The following is a 26,580-nucleotide window of genomic DNA, read 5'->3' on the forward strand; positions in this document are numbered from 1 at the left end:
CCTTTTAATAGCGTGTCTATGGACCAATTATTTTTATTTCATCACCTCAGAACATGATAAATATTTGTAATCGGAAAAAAATACGAGTACAAAATCTGAAAATTGACTATTGGGATTCTTCTTAGAAAATATGTCTTTAGAACTTATATTCTCTGTATACATCCCACCCCTCTCTCCACCAGACAACCACTAAGACACAAGAGTACTCTCAGGACAGCAGTTGCAGAACTTGTCGTATGCGCTCGCACTTCTCCAGCAGGTTTGGGTCTTCTCCGTCGGAACGATCAAACTCCTTCATAAAAGCTTCAGCTTTCTGCACGGTTATGTCTCGCGCGCCGCCCTGAAGCCCTTGCAGATAATCCAGTAAAATGGTGAAATACTTGTCTGGAACCTTTAAAGAAAACAAACAAACAAGGGAGAAAAACCCCTGCTTTATTTTCTTCTCTCTCAGTACTTATTCACAAGCGTGTCAAGCCATCACCTGAAAGCCAATTGGGAGAACTGCACGGGCTCTTGCGTTTGCCAGTGCCCACCTCCGAGTGGAAGCATTTCTTGGCAAGGTTCAAGCTGCCGGGAGGGACGGAGGGTGGTGAGAGGGCTGTCATGTGCTCAGATGGGCAAAGCATCTGAGAGGAAATTCTAAGCAGATGTGGAAATGCTGATCAGTAAATGCAAACACTCCCTGACAGTGAGCTCAAGGCTGTGAGGGTTGGAATTAAAAAAAAAAACCCACTAGCCAAATCACACTTTGCGAATACGTATGGAAACCTTACTAAGTGCAGTGAGAACTGCGTGCACGTGTTGGAGGAAAGAATTTGGCTGGAATTACACTCGCCTGTACCCAAAATTATTTGTTTGCTAAGACGAGATACCACCCACCATCAGGCTCTTTGGCAGAATGCTTATACAAAGGAATCGAATTTAATTTGAAAACCAAATTGAATTCAGACATGTGGAAATAATTTTTAAATCATGCTGACTAAAACTGATAGGCTCTGCTAACACGTCTGACATTAAAAGCAGTTTAGTCATCTACAGTCACATTACCCCCATTTCACTCCCTTTCTAATTAACCAGTCATGGGTTAAATTTTCGCTTATCTGGTACAACATACAGTTTTAGTGATCGTTACAGCCAACAACCTTGGCAATAACCTAGCAAAGACTTTCAAATGACTTATTCAGTAATTCAAGCCAATGCATTTTCAAAAGTATTAGATGAAGAGAGCTACACGGAAGCCTATCTTAACTTCATGTTGTGTATCTGTGGAACAGGTTTTGGCCAATAAGAGAATATTTGTGCAGTGAATCAGGAGACATCAAGATGACCTAATCCTGCAAATATTTTTCTCCATGTTTAACTTAACACATATAACTTTAAAAGGCATACTCGCCATGAGTCAAGTTAAACACATACGTAAGTATTTAAAAGACTAATTATTCAAGGGCTGTTTCAATTCTGCAAAGTATCAACATTTCAGAGAAGGCAGAGCTTCAACAGATACTTAATTTACAACATTTCTCCATCAACATTTGGCAGCGTAACTTTGATCATTAAAACTTCTATCACTCCAAAAGAAGAGGAAGAAAGAATATTCCAACACTGCCTTCATCAATCAGCGATATTACAGAGTAATAAATCTAAACTAGCATCTGTATTCAGCCCCATAACGTGTATGCCATGGAAAACCTTCTAATTCTTCACACAACACTCTTGAATTAAAAAACCAATATAGATAACCAAAAAAAAATTATGAATTTTACAGTGACTAACACCGAAATGGATGATGTACAAAGTGTTGCTATAAAATATGAATCAAAAACATTTAAACGTAACGAAAAATGTCTGTATTTTTTGAAACCTTTTTACTCCCAGTAAACTGATACTAATAACACACAAAAACATTCAGACACAGACAATTTCAGTATGACAGTGCTCCTTTAATGCAGATGCTCAGTACTGTGTTTTTAAAGCTCAGCAGCATTTCTGTGTTTCAAACCTTAGCCCAATTATCTCCATAATTTACACCTCCTGTTCTCAGACCTCCTGGTACAGTCATACCTCACTCTGTGGAATGGCAATCATTATTACATCATTTAAGTGAAGTACTTGAAGGAGCAATTAAAATCCTACTCTGAAGTTCGAAATACTAAGTGTGCAGACAGACATGTGGCTGCCTGAAGCGTAGAAAACATTTAGCATTTGGCCCTAAGAGTAAGTGCTCAAGTGCTCATGAAGTCTGATTTTATTCTTTAACACAGCTCTTAGGTTTATTTCAGCAAGAGCTTACAGCGCAGTACCACGTAGGCAAGGTAACACCGCAGTTCCTCCTAACTTACACATGCGATAGAGCCGTAGCAAGGACATGAGGTGCCAGCAAAAAGTTAATGACATCCCAGTTTTAATTCTTCAAATACAGTCCTACAGGAGCTGAAATTACAGGGACTCTTGGTCAGGTTTTACAAGAAGGAACACAATCCTTCTCCTAAGGTCAGCTTTTGGGCTGGCTTGAAATTAGATACCAAGATCTCCCACCACGACTCTTGGCACGTGGAAGCGATGCTTACGGGATTTTATTATTATTACTGCGTTACACTGTTTTGACCTTTTTCTTGTTTCTTTTTCTCCCTCACACACTAACCCTGCCTCTGTTCTAACTAGCTAATACGCACTGGAGCTGGCTAATATGGAAATACCCCAAAGTGAAATAACCACTGTCATGGGGAAAAGGGGGAAACACTACAAAACAGTAGTGGGAAAAGAACGGTTATCACATTTAAATTATACTGTGTATCTCAAGAGTTTTTAGACTTGCAGATGCTGACATATTTTGCAAAGCAAATCCGGTATGGGCCCAGAGAACTCCAGCTCACTGCTGCCAAGCCTGCCTTTCCCAGTTACCTTCTGAGGAAGCTTCAGAAACCCTGCCAGGGCCTTGCAGGCCAGAAGGTGAAGACAGCTGATAGAGTCACTTTCTAAAAATGCTGTGCCAGGTGACAAAGATCCACAAGTGATCCAGTGTGTATTTTCTACTGGATCCTGAAGGAGTATGTACACTGTAGGTACACAGGTTTGGCTTGGAAGCTGTCAGCCAACCTCCGGATGGATTTTAAAGAGACTTAAAAAAACCCTCATATTGCAAAGGACTTTAAAAGATCAACTTATTTCTCACAGAAAGGGGCCTACTGACTCCTTTGCATGGCTTTTCAGTAGGCATCCTGGAGACACCTTGAGATTAAAGATGTGCTTCCGAAGGAACTCATGTATCCTTCTGCGTTTTAGTCATGCTTGGATATCCAACAGATTTATTCTGTAATGGACAGGAGGTTGAATTTGGGTATAAGAAGTTTTCAAAAGGAGATGATCTGCCCTCCCTACAGTCCTGATGAAGAACGGAGACTTCATCACATGCTTAATTATAGGCACTTGAGCAGGTCTACTAACTTTACTGAACCTGGATGCAGATGTTAATCATTGTCTAAAGCTCACATTCAATGCATCTCTGATTATTAAGCTACAAAATATGTGAATTTAAATATATCATAGCACTTCCATCAGATTTAAAAAAAAATAGAAAGTAAGTTTGATTTCAGTGTTGAGAAATCAGGAGTTAAGCTGTGTTTTGATATGTAAAACAAATGTTACTTACAGTTAATTATTTCCCAGTATATTTCAACACAAAACCCAAAGTAAACAGGTTAAAAAGTAAAAACATCATGCTGCCTGTAAAACAATTTCTAGGTAGCTTTAAAGAGCATATATTGATTATGAAAGGTTGACAGAGACTTTTAAAGGAGAAACTTAAAAATAGAAGACAGTGCAAACAACCTACATTCAGATTTGTATTCTGCAACTAACCTTTTCACATATTACACTACGTGAACATTTTTGCCTTCATGAAACTCTGCTTCTAATTACCTGGTTCTCTAAAAGTATTTTTAATCCTAAAGGTAACACCCTATGTCAGGTGATTGGCTTTAGAGCTGCTGAGTAATTTGGGTCAGGAAGATTGTTATGCTTCAATGTTTACACGCGCTCAAAAAATGAGCAAAAACTAACTGAATGTCAACTAAATGAATCAGCAGGTAAGGCACTGTGCAAACGGCCAGATGTTTGTTCTGTTACACAACAAAATGAATGACCTGCAACCCCCATTCAGTGCCACCATGGTCAGATGCTGACTGGAAATTCAACCTGTGTTGGTTTTTAAGTTATAAAATGAATGGATTTCAGGAATGATGCAAGCCCAGCTTCTGGTTATACTTTATGCTTTTTACAATCAACATCAGGTTTCACTTATATTTTAATGAGAAAGCTATTTTAACATCTTGGAAATATGGCTGTACATCTCATGTGAAGCCAGAGATATCTGAAGCAATGAGAATCGTGGTTTACAGTGCTGGGTTCCACGTTCAGAAGTTCAAATTACGAATAGGACTCAAATTCTCAGTAAGCTGCAGATTTATATAAAACACAGATCTGCTCTATACTTGCTTAACATATATCAAGTATAAAAATCTAGCATGCACAGGAAGATGACCACCAACAAAATAAAAAGATTAATTACAAGTAATTAAAATGATTCAGCATTTGGTTAAAAGACAAGTAATTGGCTTATAAATTATTAAAAAATTATTAGAAAAGTGCATGGCTAGTACTACCAACTGTTGGTTCATGAAGCATAGCAACAACTAACATGTAAAACTTTATGTTGTGTTTGTTCTAAGAAAAACCAGTATCAATACGAACCTTCTCTTTATCATACATGTGCACAAGAAGCCAGGTTTGTCTTGCCTTCTGAAACTTCCATTCTTCTGGGTTTTCAGACCAGCTGTAGTAAATTTAAAAAAAAAAACAAAGAAAAGCTTAAATGAACTACTGTGTGATCAAAGTGTTCATTATTCATGAAGTATCTCATACAATGACTCCAATGACTCTTTGTACACACAGCGTGGAGTGTCACCGACATTGTGCGAAACAGATATCGGCACATATTTTGTACAAAATATTTTGGCAAAAAAGAACACAAGGGATGTCTTGCTACCTGGCTTCCGTGAAAAAAGTGAAAAGAATATAGGAAGACATTATGGCCAAGAGTGTTATAAATTTTCATCAGAAAGTACTGATTCACTGAAGTTAAAACTCAAGTCCCACTCCTCAGCTTTGAGCAGCCCTTTATGAGAGGTCATTGCCTTCGTTTGACTCATGAGGACTGCGCACCACAAATCTTTCCCAGGTAGCCTGCTGGGCTACCTGAGTATTTGAGGAGGTGGAGCAGAGGAAGAATCACGTTTGGGTTTCAGAAAGTTGATACTTCACAATACACAGAAATTCACATGAAATTAAGCGGGCTCTAAAGGACTGGAAGGAGAGATGTGCTACAACGGTCACCTCAGCAGTGGCCGAAGCCCATCACAGACAACTGCTCTAGAGCAGAGAAAATTTGTTTTTCAGTACACTGAAATATCATTTAAAGATTCAGAAGAAAACATATGAGGAGAAAAACGAGAAAATTTTACACTTATTTGATTTTTCTCTAAAGAAAAACAAATCTCCAGAGGGTAGCAAGCGAGTTGTCTTTAATGTTCCAGCTTGTTTTACAGAGCAACAGAGAGCACAGACATAAATTGAAAAGCCAGCTGGGCATGAGAATTAGTATTGTTTAAACGCTGTCAAGTCTAATAAAGCAAAAGAGTCCTCATATTTGGTGAATGCTGCACCAGCAAATACATTGTTCAGTCAATTCAATGAAATGGAAAAAAAAAAACAAGATGACAAATTTGTACAGAAGGGTTTGATGGAAGTCACTACATAAAACCCAAAAGAACAAAAATATTGTCTTAACTTTCAAATTCAGGATAAAGAAACAGCAGCAATAACTCACTAGTGTTATCACTAGTTAAATTCAATAAAAATGTCTGCAAACCAACATATAAGGTCAAAATCAGACAAATAACAGTAAACCAGGAAGGACAGACAAAACACTAATAACCACAACGTATTAGTTTACATGCTGAAATGAACTGATTTAGAGGTCTCTCCTGGGACACTGTCAATAAATAGGCAAAAGTTTGCAGAACAAACACTGAGCAAAAGCAGGAGCCCAAAAGCTGACTGCCAAAAGTCACAGATACAAAAAAAAAAATTATTACAGGGAATTCATACTTCTTCCATCTAGAAACCAAAGTAGTGGCAAAATAAAGGTCATGCAACCCTTGGTGCCACTTGCTTTCACAGCAAGGTGCCCAACGGGACAACGACTGTCAGAAGTGCAGCACCTGTAACACCAGGAGCCGAGAGAATGACGTGAAAAGGGCTTGTCTTGTGGGGCAAGATACTTGCTCATTTGTACTCAATTTCTCTGGTTACCAGGCAAATGCAGCAGCTCCCAAATGAGAAACTGTGACTTCTCCAGGAAGTGACTTCACTCCCAGAAGTCCTTAAAAATAAAGAAATAAAAGCTCAATGGCAATGACGGTGCTTGCTGTTGAAAGAAAGTCATTCTTGTATGAGGTTCATCCTTCTGAACAATTACATGGACGATGTTGTAAGAAACACTGTCTCTTGGCACATCTCGAAGAAAAAGGTAAGTTTAAAATTCTCTTTTGCGTTAAATAAGCCTGGAAACAGTTAACATCACAATCTTTGCAAAGTGACAAGAACAAGCTCAATGACAAACCCGTGATTGCATCCTGTGAAAACAGTTCCTCTTCTAATGAAACTATGTATTTACACATTTGTGATTATATTTATTGGTTAGACACACCACGTAGTATTGTGAATGTTTTATTCTCTGCTAATGTTATGTTTCCACCATTTTTGCTGTCACCTGAGTAGTTAGGCATTAGCTTGAAAAATACAGCCTGATTTCACTAGTCTCCTATAAAGCCATAGGATGTTTAAATATCTTTATTACCTAGTTTATAAACAACTGAGAGCAACAAACGAGTGCACTATAAGGTTAATTGCTCTTATTAGCCTATTAGCAAAACCATATGCTCTGTTCTACATGTCAAGGCAGGTCGTTACGCTCCTGCATCTAAGCTCCCACACTGACTTTCACTCGAGTAAATTCTCCTGTGGAAACAAACAAAAGGTTCAGCTAGTCTTCCTGAAAAGTTTCAACGTGTATACACCAGAATAATCCATATAAACACCAAATACTTTAATACAGTCCCTGCAGAGAGTGCTTTTGGCCTCATCATAGCACCGGAGCCTCACAGACCATTTCTCTTGGTTTGTGCTCTGTCTCATTAGAGTCAAATGCTAAATGAGTATGGTAAAAAAAGTAGTATTTTCCTTTAGACTATGGGCATACTCCTATTTTCAGAAATGCTCCCAGGTTTTTAACTGGTATTCTATGCATGGTTGCATCAACTCCTGTTTCTCCCCCTTCAGGAAAATGGTCCTTCTCTTGACCTTAATTCCTATCAAACTCTGGGCAAAACACTCACGATAATGGATGCGCAATCTTTAAGACAGATAATGTGGCAGTTGCTCCCTGCAACTGGACCTCCCAACAGATATTAAAATAAAAGCTTTCCACTGATTCCTATGACAGCTTTTTTCCTACTCCGAAGACAGCTTTAAAATCCATGGAAAGTATCACTCGGTGACAAAGTGAGGGCTATCTCCTTTTATCAGAGTGACATAATTAGTGTATTTTTAGAAATGCGCAACTTTTAAGCTACAAAAGTTGAGGCCATGTAACACAAGAGAGGTCTCCTTTCGCTGTTTATGTGCAGATAAGCTTCCCTGACATACTACAGCAGTAGAAAAGGCTTTTCCTTTGAGTCTTTAAAATATACAGAGTAAAACCAACTACATTATAGTTTAAAAAAACCCTTTTTATAGACAATCATAACCTCTTCCACAGTCTGAGTTAATCTGGCAGCCTTTAGGAGTATCTATGTCCAGATCTAATACAAATTATGGAATTGGATGAAAAACATACATGTGTAAAACATGTATTTTTCCAGTATGCCTCAGGCTCATTTTCAATATATTGTACAAACACCGATTGCCTTCTTTACACAGTTAATGTTTGAATCTTTCTTATGAGCTCTAGCTCATTGAAAAAAACCACATTGGTTGACTTTAACTAAAGAGAACTTTTATGTTTGTGCAAATGATCTTCCTAAATGGCTTTGAAATTGAAGATACCAAGGAAATTAATCAAGTGGCTTAGGGAATTTTACATCTGAGCTTTTGGCTTTTAGCATGAGAGGCTCATGTAGAAAAGCTGCCCAAGATTTTGGCTCTCTCATAAATTATTTTAGTCTCTATATTAAAGTAATCTCACACAAATCAATTCCCAAAACATGGGAATACAGGCAGCACAAGTAGGCAAACAGGAGACAACTGGTAGCATGCAGGGCAGAGCGCTCTCTGGGATGTCCTAGTAGAAGGAGAAGAGGAAGGGAAAGTAGTCAAATTGGTTCCAGAAACACAGTTGAAGAAAAATATTATTGTTACTAATTCGATTCAGGGAGACAATGCAATGCATCTGTTACTACTACCGGCCAGAACAAAACACTACAAAGCTGTCACAGTTATTAAATAATCTCCTGTGTGTACCAAAGCACTGTGCTGAGAACCAACCACTCCACTCATTCAACTTGGAAAGATTACTGGGTAGGAGACAAGACTCAAGAAACCAGACAGACAGACAGGCATGTAACAGCTGATAACCTTCCAGAAGACAGGGGAGCACTGCTGCATGTCAAATGCAAGGATGCCTAGACTCACCTACACCTGCTGCTCCTTGTGCCACTAACAGTCCAGCCCACCTCAGAGACACCTTCCAGCCCAGGTATCTACCCAAGGCAGAGCAGACTGCCACCAGGCTCAGACTTCCCCAGCATACAGCCCAGGCCTGGCATCAGGGAATTAATTTGAAAGTGTTCCCCAACCCTGAAGACGAGGTTTGAGTGCAGCCTCCTCTTGCGCTCCAGTGATTTACCCATGAGGGCGTCAGGAATCCCAGGGACACAGCAACAGATCTGGTCCATTACACCACATTCATAGCTACACTGAAGAGATCTATTGAAAACATTAAAAGCAGCATACTACGACACTATTCAAAAACTGTCATGCTCTTCCCACCTCATTTAAAAAAAAAAAAATCTGTGTACTTTTCAGTTTTGATACACTCATCACCCTGAAACCTGTCCTTTAAGGATCACCCATGTTCTTCTATGTGCCCCGTAAGGAAGGCTGAGCAGAAGTTACAGCACATCTTTAAGGCTTGCAGGAATCAAGTTAAGCTCTTTATTCCCCAAGTGCTCTGCAACCAGTGCAAAAGGAACGAGTCCAGAGGAGGCCATGAAGATGTTCCAAGGGCTGGAGCACATCTGCTATGGGGACAGGCTGGGAAATATAAAAGTTTCTACTTTCATTGGGGGTATTCAGAATTTCTTCTATTTCTTTCAGGGCCATTTAAAATTAATTTACTTTTTAAATGATTTGTCTTTGCCAACACCTGCATGCCCAGAAAGCTGCCCTGTGCTGCGCTTCAGTGCTCCAGGAGAGATAAGAGGAAATCTTATTTCAAGTGCGTCTGATCCTGATTTTCCTCATTTGGAAAAAATATCTAAAATTTAAATTCTAAACAGATTTTCAAAGACTTGACCCAAATGGCTGTAGCTAAAATCTTAAACACACTGATCTGTGCCAGGACTCAAGATACAGACGTAAGAGAGAGTCATAATCTCTATTTTTAACCATGTATTTCTTGCATTATGGTGACTCTGTTTATCTCAACTCCAATTCCTGGAGAAAGTTAATATATTTATACTGATATTCTCAAATCCAGTTTAGAACCTAATTAAATTATGACTCAGATAAAGGTTTTCCTTCTTTTCCTGGAAGAGACGAGACTCTAATGGAGCTCTTTTGCCAGAAGAAAACTTTCTAAAATTGTCAACAGATTTTAGAATCAGTGCCACATTTTTGGTAGAAAATCCTGGCACTCTTCCTCAATCTGTGGTTTAAAAACAATTTTTAATATATTCTTCCATCTGGTTTAGACACAGCATAATGACTAAAGACTTGTGAAAATGCAGGGGGAGAAGCTTTTTTTTCATTTAGGAGTCACACATACAAGAAGAATTAAACATGCTTTTTAGTGTCCCATTTTTCTCCTGATGTCCAACGTAAGGACAGATTTTATCTGATTATATCTGTACAGCAAACTACTCGGGTCACAGAATTTTCTTAGAAAGTATTTATAAACCAAAGCAAAGGCGCTTTGTGCCTTAAAGCAAAGCTTTGATTTAATCTACATAAAATGTTTATCACAGCATATCTTTTCTTATATGTACTTTTATCACTTGCCATTATTTGCAACGTTTTATATTATGTTTGCATCCTGAAGTTTCAGCCAAGCTAGAAATCCCCTTCCTCTCCCTCTATAGGCACCGTTCATATGCAACATGAGACATTCCCTTGAAGAGTTTCGAGTATAAACAGATGAGACAGATGATAAGCAGAAAGGAAAGCTGACCCAGGAAATTTAACAGTGCCTCAAACTCATACAGCAGGTCATCAGTAGAGCTTGTATCTCTCATATATAGTACCATACACATAGGGTATCTTACTATGATTCAACCTGTCATCTTTTCATAGACACCAACCTACCTGCAAATGCCACCAGCATTGCACAGAGAAAAAAAGCCTTTAAATTTATTTTAATTCTTTTTCTAATACAGTTATTTAGTTTCTGGTATCTGCATTAGCCTGCCTGCAGCAAAATGGCATTTTGATCTGAAAAAAATATATATATAGCAGTAATAATATGCTGGGAACTTTTTGTTTTCAGTAATAACAGAAAGGTCAGCAGTAGGCTTGAAAGCCCACAGCTAATATTACTATATTATTAAGCTAAATGTGCTTTTTATTTTACATACAATCACAAAAAGAAGACAAAGCAGGAGTTGAATTATCACAAAGGAATAACAAAAAATAGAATTTAAGCCCTTCACAGCCAATCTGTTCTATTCCTGCAAGGAATATACAACAAAGTGCTATCCCAGTGCTGTGCTGCAGTCCCATCTCCTCTCCAGATGTCCATCTTTTCTTGCACTTAATTCTGGTCACACTGATGCCCAGACCAGAAATAAAGGAAAGGGAAAATGAAAACAACTGTTATGCCTCCCTCCCATGAAGAACATGCTGGGGGGTACAAGGAGCTAAAGAGGGCCCCATAGTCTGTATGAAAATAATGTAAGAAGCCAGCTGCAAGTAAAATCATTTTCAAAAGTTGGCAACAATCCGTTTATATAAAGCTTTCTGATGAGCAGATGAGGGATATGCTACCAGACCCAGAAAAAACAAATACGGTCACTTCTCTTCTGCCTCACCATCACACCACAGAATGTCCAACTGTGGTACGGAGTAGTCCTGCCAAGGCACGGATTCAAGCTCAGTTGCAACCAGTAGCTCATTTTCATTGTTTTTTTTTAATTTATCTTTTAAAACTTTTAAAGGTTCTCCCCCTAGCATCTCAAAGATGAAAAGAGTAACAGAAGAGATTAAACAATTAAGAACAAAAGAAAAAATTAATTTCTCAATCTTAAACTAACTGACACCTTTCAAAGGAGAGATCTGAAGAGCACGTAGACTGAAATCAGGCTGAAATCACTGCTCGTGACTCTATAATTCCATGTTGCTGGGAGAAGACTATGTTCTGGGGTGGTGCTCAGCTAGAGCAAATCATCACCGATTTTACTGCTCACCAGGATAAGCAATGCAAATCCTTTCAAGCTAGATCTGGAAGATTCAGCTCTATTGTCCAGTGCCACAAAACTCCAACAGTAACACCGAGTCATGGGTATGCAGCTCGTGGAGCATTAATACAGCCTAATCTTGCTGGGGGTGTCAGTATAAAACATCCTGTCGTTTCAGCAGTGCTGGGTCATACCGACACTAGCCAGACTTAGCAGATGACAGTGTTAATGAAAGAAGAATTATACAAGCTATAGAAAACTGCTGTGAAGTCAAATATTTAATAATGTTATAATAACAGTACAATTTTATCTCAAAGCTAGCAATGATTAATAAAAACAAACAAAAAAAAAGACAACAAACCCAAAACAACCCCCCAAAAAAAACTTTTTGACTTCTAATAAGAAAAGAAATGTATGAAAGTGTCATGGTTTTCCACAAAGTGATGCTGAAAGAAACCACTGGAAAAGAAACTGACTTCATGTGAAAATTTATCAGTGCAAGTTTTTGAGGAAGGATGAAGAAATTACCACTTGGAAAAGGATTTGAATGTTGGTTGATCGACTTTGCTTTGAACCAGCCAGGATGCCAAAGTGCCAATCCATTGCTCAGTATACGGAGGTGAAAATTTGTGTTAGTTAGTTATTATGCACGAGCTATTTCAAGAAGCCCTGAAGCTACAAAGTGAGGCTGGCACCCCATGACGATGTCTAATCCAGCTGGGCCTCTGATCAGCGATGCTGCGGAAAACGTGTTGCTTTTTTGTGATCAGATGTCTTTAACTCCGGGGTGGGTGTTTCTGTGCTGTTTCTATCTTTGCAAAGACCTCATGGACTTCCACAGCTCACAAAATCAGAAGTGCTCTTCTGCACTTCCAAACTCCAGAGTCACATTTGACTGAAATATAAAAAAGCGATGCTGTCTCATTGTGCTAACGAGATGCTCACGAGCCGAATGCCTACCTCTGCTAAGTCCCAGCACCACACACATTCTGCCTTTCTGACTCGGCATCCAGGACATCGAGCCCCAGCTGCAGGGAGCCTGTCTGGCCTCCTTTCCACAAGATTCAAAGCCTGTTCCTACAGGCTTCTCAATAGGGCTTCCCTGCATCCTCGAGGAACAGGAGCTGCTTACACCACGGAGCGTGGTCTCAGTGAACTTGAGGATGGGAGGGGTGCAATCTGGAGGACGTCCAGGCAGGCTGAGGGCCAGCAGCATCCATGAAGCAGTTCCTATGTCCCCTCCTTGATGGACGAGCAGAGATGCTCACACTGAGGAACGGCTGGCCTCAAATCAGTCCCATCTGCGGTGCTGCCCAGGCACCTTAGCTGCAGCCTGCAGGAAAGGAGAGATCCCTCCCTCGCAGGGAAGCTGAACCTCGAGCCTATGCCGTAGGACTGGCCCCATCCCTCTTCTACAGTGCTGGCCTGTTCTGGGGATGATGTTCTGTGGGCAGACAGACAACCTGGATTGCCAAATTCTTACCTAGCCCCTTCACTTAACTGAGTTCTCTTAGGATAGTATTAAAGAACGGATAATTATTAATTTGGATAGCAGCCCTAGATGCAGTGTTGTAGAAATTACATTTGCAGGAGTTTGGGGTTTTTTAAATGAAATCCAAGTATTTTTATTGCTGGCTAATTAGAGACAGCTCATCTTTGTTACAGGAAGCCCCACGCAGCCCTCTTCAAATAACTCACCACACTGATGGCTGACACAGTGCGTCAGAGCGGACACCACATTTGGGGTTACTCTGGACCAACAAGGACATACATAGAAACTTTTTTTTTTTTTAAAAAAAAAAAAGACCTGTCAAGCATCCTTGTCATTTTTCACATCCCAGATTGGACATCCCACGGCTGCACCCATTAGGAAGTACGGCAGAGGCAGAAGACAGAGAGTGGTGCAGATCCCTGACCATTTGAATCTCCAAAGTTGTTTTTGCAGAAAAAGACATGACAATGAAAATATCGAGATCAAGCTAAAAGTGTCCAGCAGTTGACAGCCCACTCTCATTTTCTGGATTTAGCTGAGATGTTCAGGTATCTCTCACTGCATAACAAAATCTGCCAGTGCACTGCAGATTTCAGGACAGTATCAAATTCTCCTCTTCTAATATCCTGTGATGTGTATTGCATTACTAAGATTTTAAGTAATCTACGCTTGAAGAAACTGATCTGCCAATTACTGCTTCCTGCAGATGGCTCATTCCAATTCAATTTTATACATATAAAAGTAATTACTGATACCTTTTTGGGCATCACCATATTAATAAATGTGTGAGGCAGGAGACAAGTTGTATTAAGGATCCAGTTTTATTATTTCAAAAATACTGCTTGTTATTTTAACTCCGGCTAGGAAGCCTTGACGGCTCCCTGGAGCTAATTGATTAATAATCATTGCCAACTGCATTTTAAATTTTCATTTTGGCTTTGGCTGACTAGACTAAATGATTCCCTAGAGCCACAAAACTACTCTCCACTATTTTGAGTATTTGGGCATTGGATGAATAGTTCCAATGTGTTTGAGGAAGCGAGCAGCAGTGTTAATTCTCCTAGATCTGAATTTTATGACACAGAAAAAAACCATAAAACCTTCATTTTGCACTTCTGCCTTGTCAAGTATGTAGTCTGAATGGAAGAAGATGGGTGAGTAGAAAATGCCTTTTCTCAAATTCAAAAGATGAGTTAAGGATGGGATGTCTGGGCTCAGAGCCAGGCGCTAGGCAAGGATTTTGCAAAGCCAGGGAAGTGCAGATTTCAGAAGCTGGGAGGAAAGAGCTGTGCTTCATACTCCTTGAACAAACCCTCGCTGAAAATGATATTTTATTCAAATAAATAATCCCTGCAATCTGCTTGTGATGTAAATATCAAGAGGAAAAGGTCAAAGTGATTGTGCGAAGTGTTGAACACTCACAACTTCCATGGGCAATGCAGGTGAATAGCTACTGTCAGGATACAGTCCTGAGGCAAACTGGCCTGTTATTACAGACTTCTATGTCTCCTTAATCTATCTTACAAGGTTTCTAAAAGTCATTTCAGATTAAAAAATACATTTAAGCAACTTAATTATTCAATTAGATGCAATGAAAGTTGGATCTCAGCGAGAAATATCTAATGACTACATTTAATAAACTGTTAAGAAAATTCATTTATCCTAAACTTTGTTTTACTGGAAATGAGAGTCACTAAGAAAGGATGCAGTAAATTTTCTTAACTAGGTTTGGAAATAAAGACGTTATTTTACAGGAAAGAGAATGAGGTAAAGAAACCTTAACTATTTTTACCCCACTATTTATGGACTGAACACATGTAATCTAGTTTTCCCCATCTAAGAAAGAACTTTACAGCACAATGGTTAATTACTGTTAATACAATTTATAGCTGCAACCACATAGATGTGAAAATTTATGAGGAATCTTAAAAATCCTACTGAAAAAAATATAAATAAATAAAGAAATAAAGAAAAGAAAACTAAACTTTGGAAAAAAATCACCTCACCAAGAATGCATAGGAAGCTTCCTCAGGCACATGGGAGCGTGATCTTAAGAGCCACCAACCTCATCTGATACAAGATCATATGCAGGAGAAAAATCTTGTATATGTGACCGAGGATAAAAGTGCTGCCTGTAACCTCTGGATGCCTAACTCGGGAATTTTTGTTCCTAGTTTTACCAGGAGCAATAAAGTGGAATAAAGCTGCTCTGGTCATTTGCAGCAATACTGCAAAGGACCACAACTGCAAGGAGACCCCCACCATGGAAGACAGAAACCTCTTCCAAAGTAGCTAGAAGGGTTTGGAATATCAATCCATACACTGCTTGCCCACTCAGAGATTAGTATAGGTTCTAGTGGCCTTTAAGAATGCCTTGACACACCACTGCAGAAAAAAATCCACACAAGCTCTTCTTTCAAAATTAGGAATTGAGAAAAATCCTACAGGTCTGTTGGGTCCAGATGTTGGTACATGGCCAAAGCAAATCGAGCCTGTGCTCATATGCGAAGAAAGTTATGTCTAGTTTCCCTGGTGTCACTTGCTTGAAAGGAGACCTCTGGATAGTACGAGGACTTTGGTGAGTCACAGACTTCATCACTGTTTAATTTATCCATGTGAAAAATGGGGTAATATAACAATTTCTCAAAAGCTGTCATAACAAGAGTGAATAAATTAGTGTCAAAATATTTTTCATTTATTTTGTCAAAATACGATCACGATATGCTATCAGGAAAGGTATTACGGAAAAGCAAATTATCATGATGGGGAGAAGATAGAGGACACACTTTAAAAAAAAACAAACAACAAACAAAACAGAAATAAAAACCCCTTTAAAGATCAGGATAGTTAGTCAATAACATACTTTTCAGCTGATCCTGTAGATGATAGATTTCAGATGAAAGGATTTGTGAATTCATGTTAATGATGCTATTAAATATTGTATTTCCCTATAAGAATGTTAGAACCAAATGCCCAAGTAAATATTTTGACAGCTTTGTTTCACACTGAAAAAATGGTAGAAGCGCAAAGAGACAGAAGGTTTCAAAGGAAATCACTCGGCAGCTTTTACTGAAATATGCTTTGAGATGTGTACTTGTGACCTTCCATAAAATTAATGCAAAGATTTAGAAAGATGAATTATTTGATTTGGAGCCTTAAAGCAGGATTAGAGTTTCCTAATCTATTTCTCCCATTTTGTAAATTTAGTGACCATTTATGGTTACAGAAATTACAAGAAGAAATCTCTTTCCTCTGCCATAAACTAAACAGGACCATGAGCAGATTTAGAAAGATAGAACAGCTACTGACTCTGACAGAGAAAAATGTAGCATGGACGTGAGCTTCCCTTGCTTTCTCCTCTTAAACCATACATTAGAGCTAAGGGGTAATACAGCTACTCCAAAACAATTCCCTGTAGAAAGGAGTTTACCCAGAATAATATTAACAGTTCAACTGTAAGAGGTTTGGTTCAGGGAAAGCAGGGTTAGTCCGTCTGCTTTTCCAAAGCTCAGTTAACTGAGCTGCATCATGAGCATTCGCTAATTTGGTTGGAAAATCATGCAATCATCGATCTTTCTGAAACATCCTACTTCTGAATGAGTTGAAAATACCACAGAAGTATCTCCAACATCTGAGAGCTTCCACATATAATTAAGCTTAAAAGTCTTAAAACCCGACACTTCAGAATCTTCACAGCAATCACCTGTTTTCTCTCTAGAAACCAGAGTTGCTTACCCAGCAAGACAGAAATGGCAAAATACATCCAAAAATATTCGTAAGTACCTAGGTTCTTCAAAACTTGATACAGCAGTATGGAGAGGACTTGCTAGAACTGAATGAAATTATTAAAAAAGTAATTCTGTCCATCTGGAATATTTACAGGATAGTATTACAGATACTCCAAATGTATTCCTACAGCTCATTTTCTTCTCAGAAATTCTTCATTAAAATAGCTCTGAGCTACTTAAAGTTGGTTTTTGTTCTTACTTTTGGTTGCTGGTTTTATAACGATGTAGTAAATAATACTATTATTTGTCAGCATTAGCTTTAACTGACAAGTTTATCTTCAGTTTCAGCTAAAGACGCCTCAGTGCCCACTCTGGCACTGGAAGTGGTATAACTTATAAATCAGGTCAGTGCAGTGCCTGAGCTCATTTGCCAAGCTCTTGACTTCTTAATTCAGGCTCATCTGGGTGTTAACCCAGTTATTCAGCTTCTAGACCCGAGTCCGTGTTTCTGCACAGCACTGTTTGATGCAGACACCTTCCTCTGTTAAGCACTAGCATCTCTTTAGCCACCCGCATGGCAAAGTTGGACTCACATGAAGAGCTGCAGACCAAAATTGTCACCATCCCCTTTTTGGTGAGCATAGCCTGGATCACTCAGACGAGATAGCAGTAATATTTATAGGTGGAAACACAAAGATACACATAAGGAACAGCAATCCACATAAACTCACTAAATTAAAAGATGTTAATGTGCTTCAGCAGAATTGTTGTATTGGAACCAAAAAAGCAGCTAACCCACCAAGAAGTTAATAACAGTTTAAAAGCAGTTCCTGTACAATATGACATCCTGTGGATGTCATGCGGGGGTTAGAAAAACACTGGCGTGGCTCCAACATAGTTCTGTGTATCACTTGCCACCAAGATACAGAAAAGTGAATCCAGAAGTCAATGAGCGCATCACAGGGACTGAAAATCCCCAAGTCTGGCTGCCGTCAGACATCTTGATTAAACAGGCAAAAGCTGTATGGTGCTATTACCGAGAGTGCAACGTGACATTCACAGAATCCTAAATGCATAGTTTGAATAATCAGATGATAATGAGAACACTAACATCTGGAAATGTGTATCATAAATCCAACTCTGAAACAGCAGGGTATCTGACTTGCTGCAGCCAGGCTGAAGGAGGATGAGAAGCACTGTCCCTCTTACAGTCAGTGAAAAATTTATTACGTCTGTAGTCACCATGCTTGTGCCAACATTGTCATTAACACAAGGCTAAGCAATAGTCTGGGGGGAGGAAAAAAAGCAAAGGTTTTCAGTGTGCAGCAAATTAAATGTGAAACCTCAATGTGCTACGGCTTAAAGGTGAATCGCATGTTGCTGCCCATAAACCAAAACTGGAGTGACAGGGGGCAGGAAGGAATCACACCCCCCCAGTCCCTTCTGCGTGAGCCGGAAGGCGGCTCCAGTAAAACCGTGTGTTTGGTTCCAGCTCTCACATTTCCAGCACAATCACAGCGGTACAGTGTATCAGTGTCTGGAAGGACCAGCAAAAGATGAAGGCTTACGGATGTATCGCTTCCCGGAGGGCAGCGAGACTGAGAAAAGAGATACAGCCACATAAAGGATGTAAATAAACACCAGGACGGGGAGAAGTTGTTTACACAATGTGGGGCAATACCATGATTTAGAAAACCTTGCTCAATAACAGGTCCAACACAGCAGAATATTTTTTCTCTTCATATACCCTAGCAGCAATCTTCGCCTTCTGAAAAGATAACTTGCTTGAGTACATTTACAGAATAGCCCTAAGCAGCACCAAATCTGTAGAGTGAATATGCCCTCTCCACCTACCCTCGACAAGAATAACTGCCAGCATACCAGCACCCTAAAAATAGGAGAGGTGTGGGCATTGCAACAGAGAGCTTTGTAGAGTTTCTGAGTAATGCCGGGGCTGCTAGGGAACTGCAAACAAACCGAGGTGGCTTCATCAGATGCCATGGGGTACTGGAGTTACACAAGGGAGCGTAGGATAATGGTAAGGTAACTCACTCTTAATAAGACGAGACTACTTTGCCAGAGAGATGGTGGCTTCCTTTAAAATGAGGAAGATCTTTCCAACTACTAACATCAACTGGAAAACATTCAGTTTTATAGACACGCTGATTTAGGTCAAGGAGTAGAATGCCACCTTACGGCAGGTCAGGCCTGGCAGAAATTACTAGGCAAGCAATACATAAAGTTGGAGACGCACTAAAACAAACTGGGTGATCTCTAGACTGCTAGGAAAAGCGCAAGCCTTTCAAATCAGGGAGCAGCAAGTGCCTGCACAAGTCCATGCAGAAGAGCTGCAGAAAAACGCCAAATGCAAATGTATCCTGTATCTGACATTCTGGATTCATGAGGCTTTTTATGGAACTAATGAATGTGACAAAATGACTAAAAGCATGTATGAATAGATTAATCACACCCACAGTTAATGCTTGCTCCAGAACCTTTTAAGAAAAGCCCTATGATTATTAAAGCAAAACCAGCCTCCATCACTATTCTCCTAATCTTTGAAGAAAAGCTGCTCTTTCAAGACACCTTAAAGCCCCAGTTGTTGAAGGGAATTCAGCAACATTACTGCGCCTCATTACAAAGGCTCCTCTTAAGTTCACATACTATTTTTGCTACTGGCTAATTGAGATTCATCACTTGAGCAGTTCTCCAATATTTTATGAAATTCAAGATAACTGATGAGCTTTTATATATGCTGCAACTCCTTGTCAGGAAGGAAACTCATTCTCTATCCTGGAGATTGAGGGAAGGAGAAATGACACTGATGTCAGCTGCTGTCAAACCCAAGGAGTCTTTCTCAGGAGAGGGGGGGAGGGCGGGAGAATGTGTATGTTTAGATTTCTAGTGTCAGTTAGTCTTAAGCCATGGATGGTGAAACATCAACAGCAGTCACAAGTTTGAAATTAATAAAGATTCAGGCCACCAGCAATGAGAATGACTTCAGGTCAGAATGAAGCATCAGAAGTCATCACTGACCACAGCTAAAAAACTGTGAGAGGAAAAACAGCTTCAAAATATTATGGATCAATGAAGCAAACTAAATCTGGCACAAGCCCGCTGAATGTAAATTTAGAAACTATTTTTCAGCATTAATGAGTGTGGCTGTATTTGCTCAGAAGGTCTCTCAATATCGTCACCTCGTCCCAAATGTGGTAGGATGGATGAATGGTGGTGTGATTTCCTGAAGGGCCACCTTCACTTCAGCTGTTCAGCCACAAATCTCCAATGTTGCTGTTCCCTTTGCAGTCCAGCACAAGCTTCCACTGGTTTCTTCAAGAACCTGAAACTTCCTAGATGCTAATACTGAAGGAACACTAAGCTACCTATTGATGCCCTTCTCCAGACGGCCTCTGCTCCAGTAGGAGTAAACACTTGACAGACTTCATACATGTTACTTCTATTTTGTATATTGATACACGCATATTTTATAGCATTATATAAACCTATACAATTTATATTAAATAGATTCAGAATAAACGCTTACAGCAACGCCCCTCAGGTTTCTATATTGTTCAAAAGGAAGAACAATGTTTCAGCTTTAAAATCTCCCATGCCTGGCACTGTTTGTAATAAATTTTGACCGAGGACTGGGATCTGTTTCCTTTCTGCAAACACAGCAGACAAACAACTGCCCTGGGTTGTACACTGCTTTCAGCAGTATTGCCACTGCGCTCAGCAAAAAGCCCCTTGTGTTCTGCAGAGGCAGACTATTTCCTGGCTCGATGGGAAATTCTGTCTCTCACTTTTGTGTTTCTCTAACGTGCCCTTACTTTGTGTTATTCTTAAAAAGCTTTTGTTTTGTTTGTTTGTTTGTTTTTTAAAGAAGACACTGACATTCTCAGACTCTCACTGAAATTGCAATTAGGGATGAGAAAAGCAAAATCTATAAAGGAAACTGAAAATACAATGCCTTGGCAAACATTCTGGTGACACGTATCATTAGTGTAACGTAAGTCACTACAGAGAGAAAAGAAACGTACTCCAGTAGCTTCTTTTTGAAATTTTAACACATGATAAATAATAGGGCAAGGTTTAGGTAACTCCCAGCAATATCCAGATAATGATATTATCTATTACTTCTACTGCAGATTATATCAATCTGCTAAATCCACATGCTTCTCGTGGCATCTTTTCAGATCTCTGTCTCTTCCTTTGATGGGCGATGGAGAAAACCATATGTGCAGATCCATATAGCCATGAACTTCCTAAGCCAAACATACGAACAGAAACGTTTTTCTTGGAGAAGGTGGCTTGCCAAGACAAACAAGTTCTGCCAACATGTTAACAGCACAGAAGGTCAGTTAGGTTATAATTAAGTCTAATTACCATTCTCATGAATTGCAACATCTTTTCACTTGAAGGCACTTAATTCTGAGGAAAGGCTGATTTTTTTTTTTTAATATTTTCCAAGAATCAAAGTAATGAGACATTCTAATCTTGGCTTTAAACCTTCATCACTTACTATCATAAAGAAAAAAGGCATGTCACCATTCAAGAGATTTGTGCAGTTTATTCAGCCACTAATACTTCCTCACTCCTTTTTTCCCTATTCCCCTACAGTAATTTTACAGGGTGTTTTCTCTTGTGTTCAGCACCACTCTGAGCTTTTTTCCTTTTCATTATTCCACATTTTGTTTTTTTCCTTCTCACAGTTTTATAAGCTTTCTGCTTCCCTTTCTGCTTTAGTTGACTATTTTTAACCCTCTGTGTGTCTTCAGGTCTCCCTCTCTGCTTCCCCAGCGAGCTGGAGAATCTGCCGGAAGCAGACTTTCTCTGTTTCCGCAGGCGTGCGGCGATCGCTGCGTTAGACAGACCTGTGTTAGAAACCACCTGAGCTTGTCTCATTGAGGGAAAAGGTGACATAACAATTGGTGAAGCAAAGACATTTTTTTCTCTGCCTTTTCTTTTCTCACAGGCCAAGACAATCGAAGAGAGAAAAAAACAGAAGCCATTTGGTGGCTTCTCCTCTATCAGGAGTGTAAAACCTGGTGGGTGCCTGTCCTGGTCTCATTCAAATGAGAAAGCAGCCGGAACGCCTGGGCTACCAATGTCACCCAGCTCACAGGACAAATCCTTCAGCACCCTCAGAACTAGCCGGGGCTGCAGTTTGCCAGTTGGCATCAGATGCTGTTGCACGTGGCCAACCCAAATGCATAGGAAAGAAAGCCTCTCAATTGCTAGGATGGTCCTCCAATAAAATGATAATTTGACCTCTCTGGAGGCTGGCAAAGTATCAAGGACTATTTGTTTAGCTTTAAACTCCAGTAACGAACCTGGAAAACTGGAAGAACTGGTCAGCTTGTAGCACGCTGTGTCCAGCAGTAGGGAGGCTTACGAAGACCCCCGGCAGCAGGGGCACACAGCGGCGCTGCTATCGAAGACAGCCACCTGCCTTGGCCTGGCACTGCCCTTCATGCGAAGCATCGCTCTCAGTCCAGTCGCCGTGCTGGTCTCAAAGGCGTCAAGAAGGGCAGGAGCCAAGTAGTGGTCCTGCCCCCGGCACACTGCATGCCCCACTCCCTCCATCAATGCTCTCTTCAAGTCATCTCAGCTACAATTATGGGGCACATCTTTGTGAAAGTCACCTCGTGCCTCAGCAAAGAGAGGAGGGCTGTCTCTACTTCAATTTTATTCCTGAAATAGAACACACAAAGCTATTGCAGAAGGGCTTTCTAAGTACAGGACCCCCCACAATACAGTAACCGTTACTAGTTATGCTTTATTTCCTCCAAGTAAAATTTTGCTACTTCTCCCTAACCTCATGGCTTGAAACAGAAATTTGCTGAATTTTATCCTGGCAAAGAATCCCACATACCAGAAAAGGTAATTCTGCACTTTGAGGGAAGTGCAGAATTAAACCTCTTAAAATATGTATGACCTACAAAGTAAGTTTAATTTTCCCTTGCATGTCAGTAGTTCAGATGTGTAACAAAACAATCTTTCACTGAATGCTTTGTAACATTTTCCTCTTAAAGTTATCAAACAAAATTTCACTAAAACAAATTCAATAGTTTCCTGCCGTAGGCTAATGCCTCATACTGCAAATAGTCTCTTAATAAATAAAAATGGCAGTTTTAGTTATTATTTGGTACTTCAAGTTCCACCTGTCCTACAGGCCATTTCACATGTCATCAGGGAATTAAGATGCCGCTTCACTTACCAACCCTTATGGCATGTAAGGCTTTTTATTGTAGGTGGGGCAAAACATAAATCCACAGCACCCTTTTGTTTACTTCCAATTATATTAACCTCCTGCATCTATAAGATTAATTTACCCTCCCACATATTATTCATGCCTGTAGCCCTAACAAAAACACGTAGACTGAAATCCTTGACCCACTGAAGTTGCCAGGGATTTACAACTTCCAGAGCTTACATTTTAGTTTCCCTTCTCCACCTTCTCTGATTACTTTAAACACATTTTTTCTTTTTCCAGTCTTGCTGAAAAGAACTTCTGAGGTGTAAAAGGATTAAACTGTTCCATAATTTACAACAGTGTAAGACAGTCCTGGGACATTTGGGTCTTAAATGTTGCCTACGGTTATGTTTGCTTGGCAGTTGAGCATCTTACGACTATCCCTGTTAAATCTACAAGATTCAAATTGACTGTTGCTGAAATAATCCCTCACAAGCTATGGCTGTACATACAGCCCTTTGGACTCTGTATCACAAGACCAAAATCGTAGGTTTACTAGTTTGAGGCAATTTGGTACAGGATAAGTGAAACTCTGGAGTCAAATTAGATCAAATACAGTTTCATATACTCTCCCTTAGGAAGGCAAAAATCCATACAGATAACAGTGGAATATCAACCCAAAACCCACAGCTTGTTCCTCTGCTTTCCAAACCTGAAAACCATTATCTCTAGAGTCACCACTTACCAGCACACATACCAGAGTATAGCCTGAGCAGATGCTTCAAAGCTAACTGTCAATCTATTTGCAGTTCAAAACAGTGGTGAACTACCCCAGCTGTTTTCCAGATCAAAAATATTATTGTCATTTTGCTATCACTGCGTGCTGGGGGTTATATAACAAAAATGCACATGTCCCTCTGCCTGGAATGCAATTAATTTCCTCCCTCCCCACTGAGAGTGGTAAGTAACAATTCAGACAGTCTGGATGCTTCAGTTTTGAGCATGGCCAGAGATGCAACCCTGGAATTACAGCATGTGGTAACCCACTATTTGTAACAAACCAGTCTTCTGGAGGTCTTACAGATGGGGTATACTTTGCAGTTTGGAAAAAAATAAACACTATTGTCCTGTTTATACATGGCCTCTTTCTGTCTGCAGGACACTGAGTGCTTTGCCGTTGTTCCTTGTCCTAAATAAGTGTGCTAACTCGGTGAAGTGACTGCTTCCGATCTGAAATTGGCCACTGGACTACACACTTGGGGATGCAAAAATAAGGCACTGCACACTATTAACTTTACAATAGTGGCATAATCCCACCTTAATTAACATATATCCAAATATGATACAGGCAGTTAAATTCAGCTCTGTAATGCTTAACCAACCACTTCATGCAATTTGCTTATATAAAGAGAGCAACTGAAACTCTTTTGCTTAATAGAGCACACTTCAACAAAACTAATTTCCTCACTGCAGTCTTTGCTGCAACGTGCCTTTCATCTCTGTAGGAGCAGCTAACCCAGTGACATTTATATATCAACAGCAAGATCTTCAGGACAGGAGCTGACTTTCTATGAAATGCCTGCACCATACTTAACATCCTTCAGTCGTTCCTGTGATATAAATACAACGGGGCGATCAACGGTATGCTAGGCTGTCAACCCAGATGAAACGTTAACTTCGTACTTAACTGCAGCAATTTCCTTTAATGTGCAGTTACTTGGTTTGGCTTCTTCTGGATTTCTGGCACAGTTTACAGCTTACTTCTGCAGGAAGCACCTGAGGTGGTTTTAGTGTTCTTACCTGGTCAAATAGGCCAGAGCCCGCTCAGATCCCGATGGCTTTTTGGGCTCCACCTTTTTAGTAGAGATTCCAGCTTCTCTCATCAGCTGTTTTTCTTTCTTCTTGCGCTCCTTCTTTAATTTTCTTTCCAGTTTCCTCTTTTCCTCTGCAGTAAGTTCTTCCTCTTCTTTTGTTGCCTGAAATAATCAACATTTGAAAAAAGTGCTTATATTTCTATAGGAAAGTGAACAAAATATGCATAAATGCAATTGAAGGACACGGGTAATGTTTAAAATGAGATGCTTCAAGCTTCATTATTTCACTGATCATTATACTTCATTCACCTCTCTACTCTGCTCAGTTCACAGAAGTGTAAATGCCACACTTGCAGAGATCTGTAGAATTGGCCGCTGTAGATGATCCCACTGTTCTCAGCAGCAGAGTAATCTCAGCACCTTCTAGCTATGTGTTAAACATCATATTTAAGACTTGTTTTGCTGTTTGTTTTCTCATACCCAAACCTGAGAGGGGACTGTGAATAGCAGAGGCAGTTCCGCAGTGAAGGGAGGGTACAGATTTTTTTTAGCATACACATATTTAAGCAGGATCTTTCCTTAAGATCCCAGTTTTCTGGGGCTGTTTGTTGTGTAAAGTGACACTGCTCAAGCCTGAGAAAACCTCTGTCTGCCACACAGGGGCTTCATCTTCATTGTACCAAAGCAGAGGATGTGACAACCCTCACCTTCATCCAAGACCTCTTGGAGATCCTTTAGCAATCTCGGGTAAACATATGCACAAGCTTGCATAAACAGATACATACATATCCCACAAAGGTTGAAGTTTCTTTAGGTCTGCAGACAGAACAGTTAATTATTCACACTGAAAACCAAATTACTATAAATATATGCATTAAGTATACCCCAAATGAAAATATTTATTTCATGTACAGATGAAGAGCATTAAACAGATATGCTGAGTTTATCAGGGAAAATCCAGCATGACATCAAGCAGTGTAGAAATAAAAAGCTGTTCCATAGCAAGATGAGACCGACTCCAGGGACTCCTAGAAGCCTGAGAGGTTCATTCATATCCTTCCAGGCAACAGTCCCACTGAACGCTTAAATATTAATTAGAAGCATTAAAAAAATCGCCACTGGTCTAACACTACAGGGCTGTTTGCTCAATGCCCTCCTCAAGATTTCCCTGACAGAGGAGTACTCTTGACAGAACCCTAACTCCTCTGGTGATCACTGCACACAGACCTTCACAAAGTTGTAGACAAACCGCTATACACCTCAGGAAGCAGGAAGGATTTGGACATTGTGAAGCCACTTCTGTGCAACCTCCCCGTAACGACTGAGCAATGAAGAAAGTACAAAATTCTGCAAACAAGACTCTTGCACTGTACTGGTCTTGCTTTTGGGTATTTCCAAGACTGAAGGCACATTGCTAATTCTTCATTTAGATGGCAATTCAAGATGTCATACAGTCCCAAATAAGACTTTCTTCATCGTGATTTAAGGAAGTGATGCTTCTTAGCCAGCTCCATGGGCCAGGCACTGCAATACAGCGCAGGCTAAAGTACGAACGCTGAGCATCATTAAACATCACCTTCTCTTCTAACAGAGGAGAAATCCAACAACAAAAACACCAGAAGTA

At 39.9% G+C, this 26,580-nt stretch overlaps 1 protein-coding gene across 1 annotated transcript; it reads right to left on the reverse strand.

The window, feature by feature from the left end:
- Positions 1 to 208: 208 nt before the first annotated feature.
- Positions 209 to 25,118, reverse strand: LOC104511346 (chromosome unknown open reading frame, human C7orf50; the record flags this gene model as incomplete). The annotated part of the gene is made up of 3 exons (XM_010153919.1): positions 209 to 391; positions 4,750 to 4,831; positions 24,943 to 25,118. Coding segments are annotated over 3 exons (441 nt in total), but the record flags the coding sequence as incomplete, so codon positions are not given.
- Positions 25,119 to 26,580: the final 1,462 nt, after the last annotated feature.

The sequence above is a fragment of the Eurypyga helias genome, unplaced genomic scaffold (assembly GCF_000690775.1).
Source record: "Eurypyga helias isolate BGI_N326 unplaced genomic scaffold, ASM69077v1 scaffold7586, whole genome shotgun sequence".
In the NCBI taxonomy this organism is placed as follows: Eukaryota; Metazoa; Chordata; class Aves; order Eurypygiformes; family Eurypygidae; genus Eurypyga; species Eurypyga helias.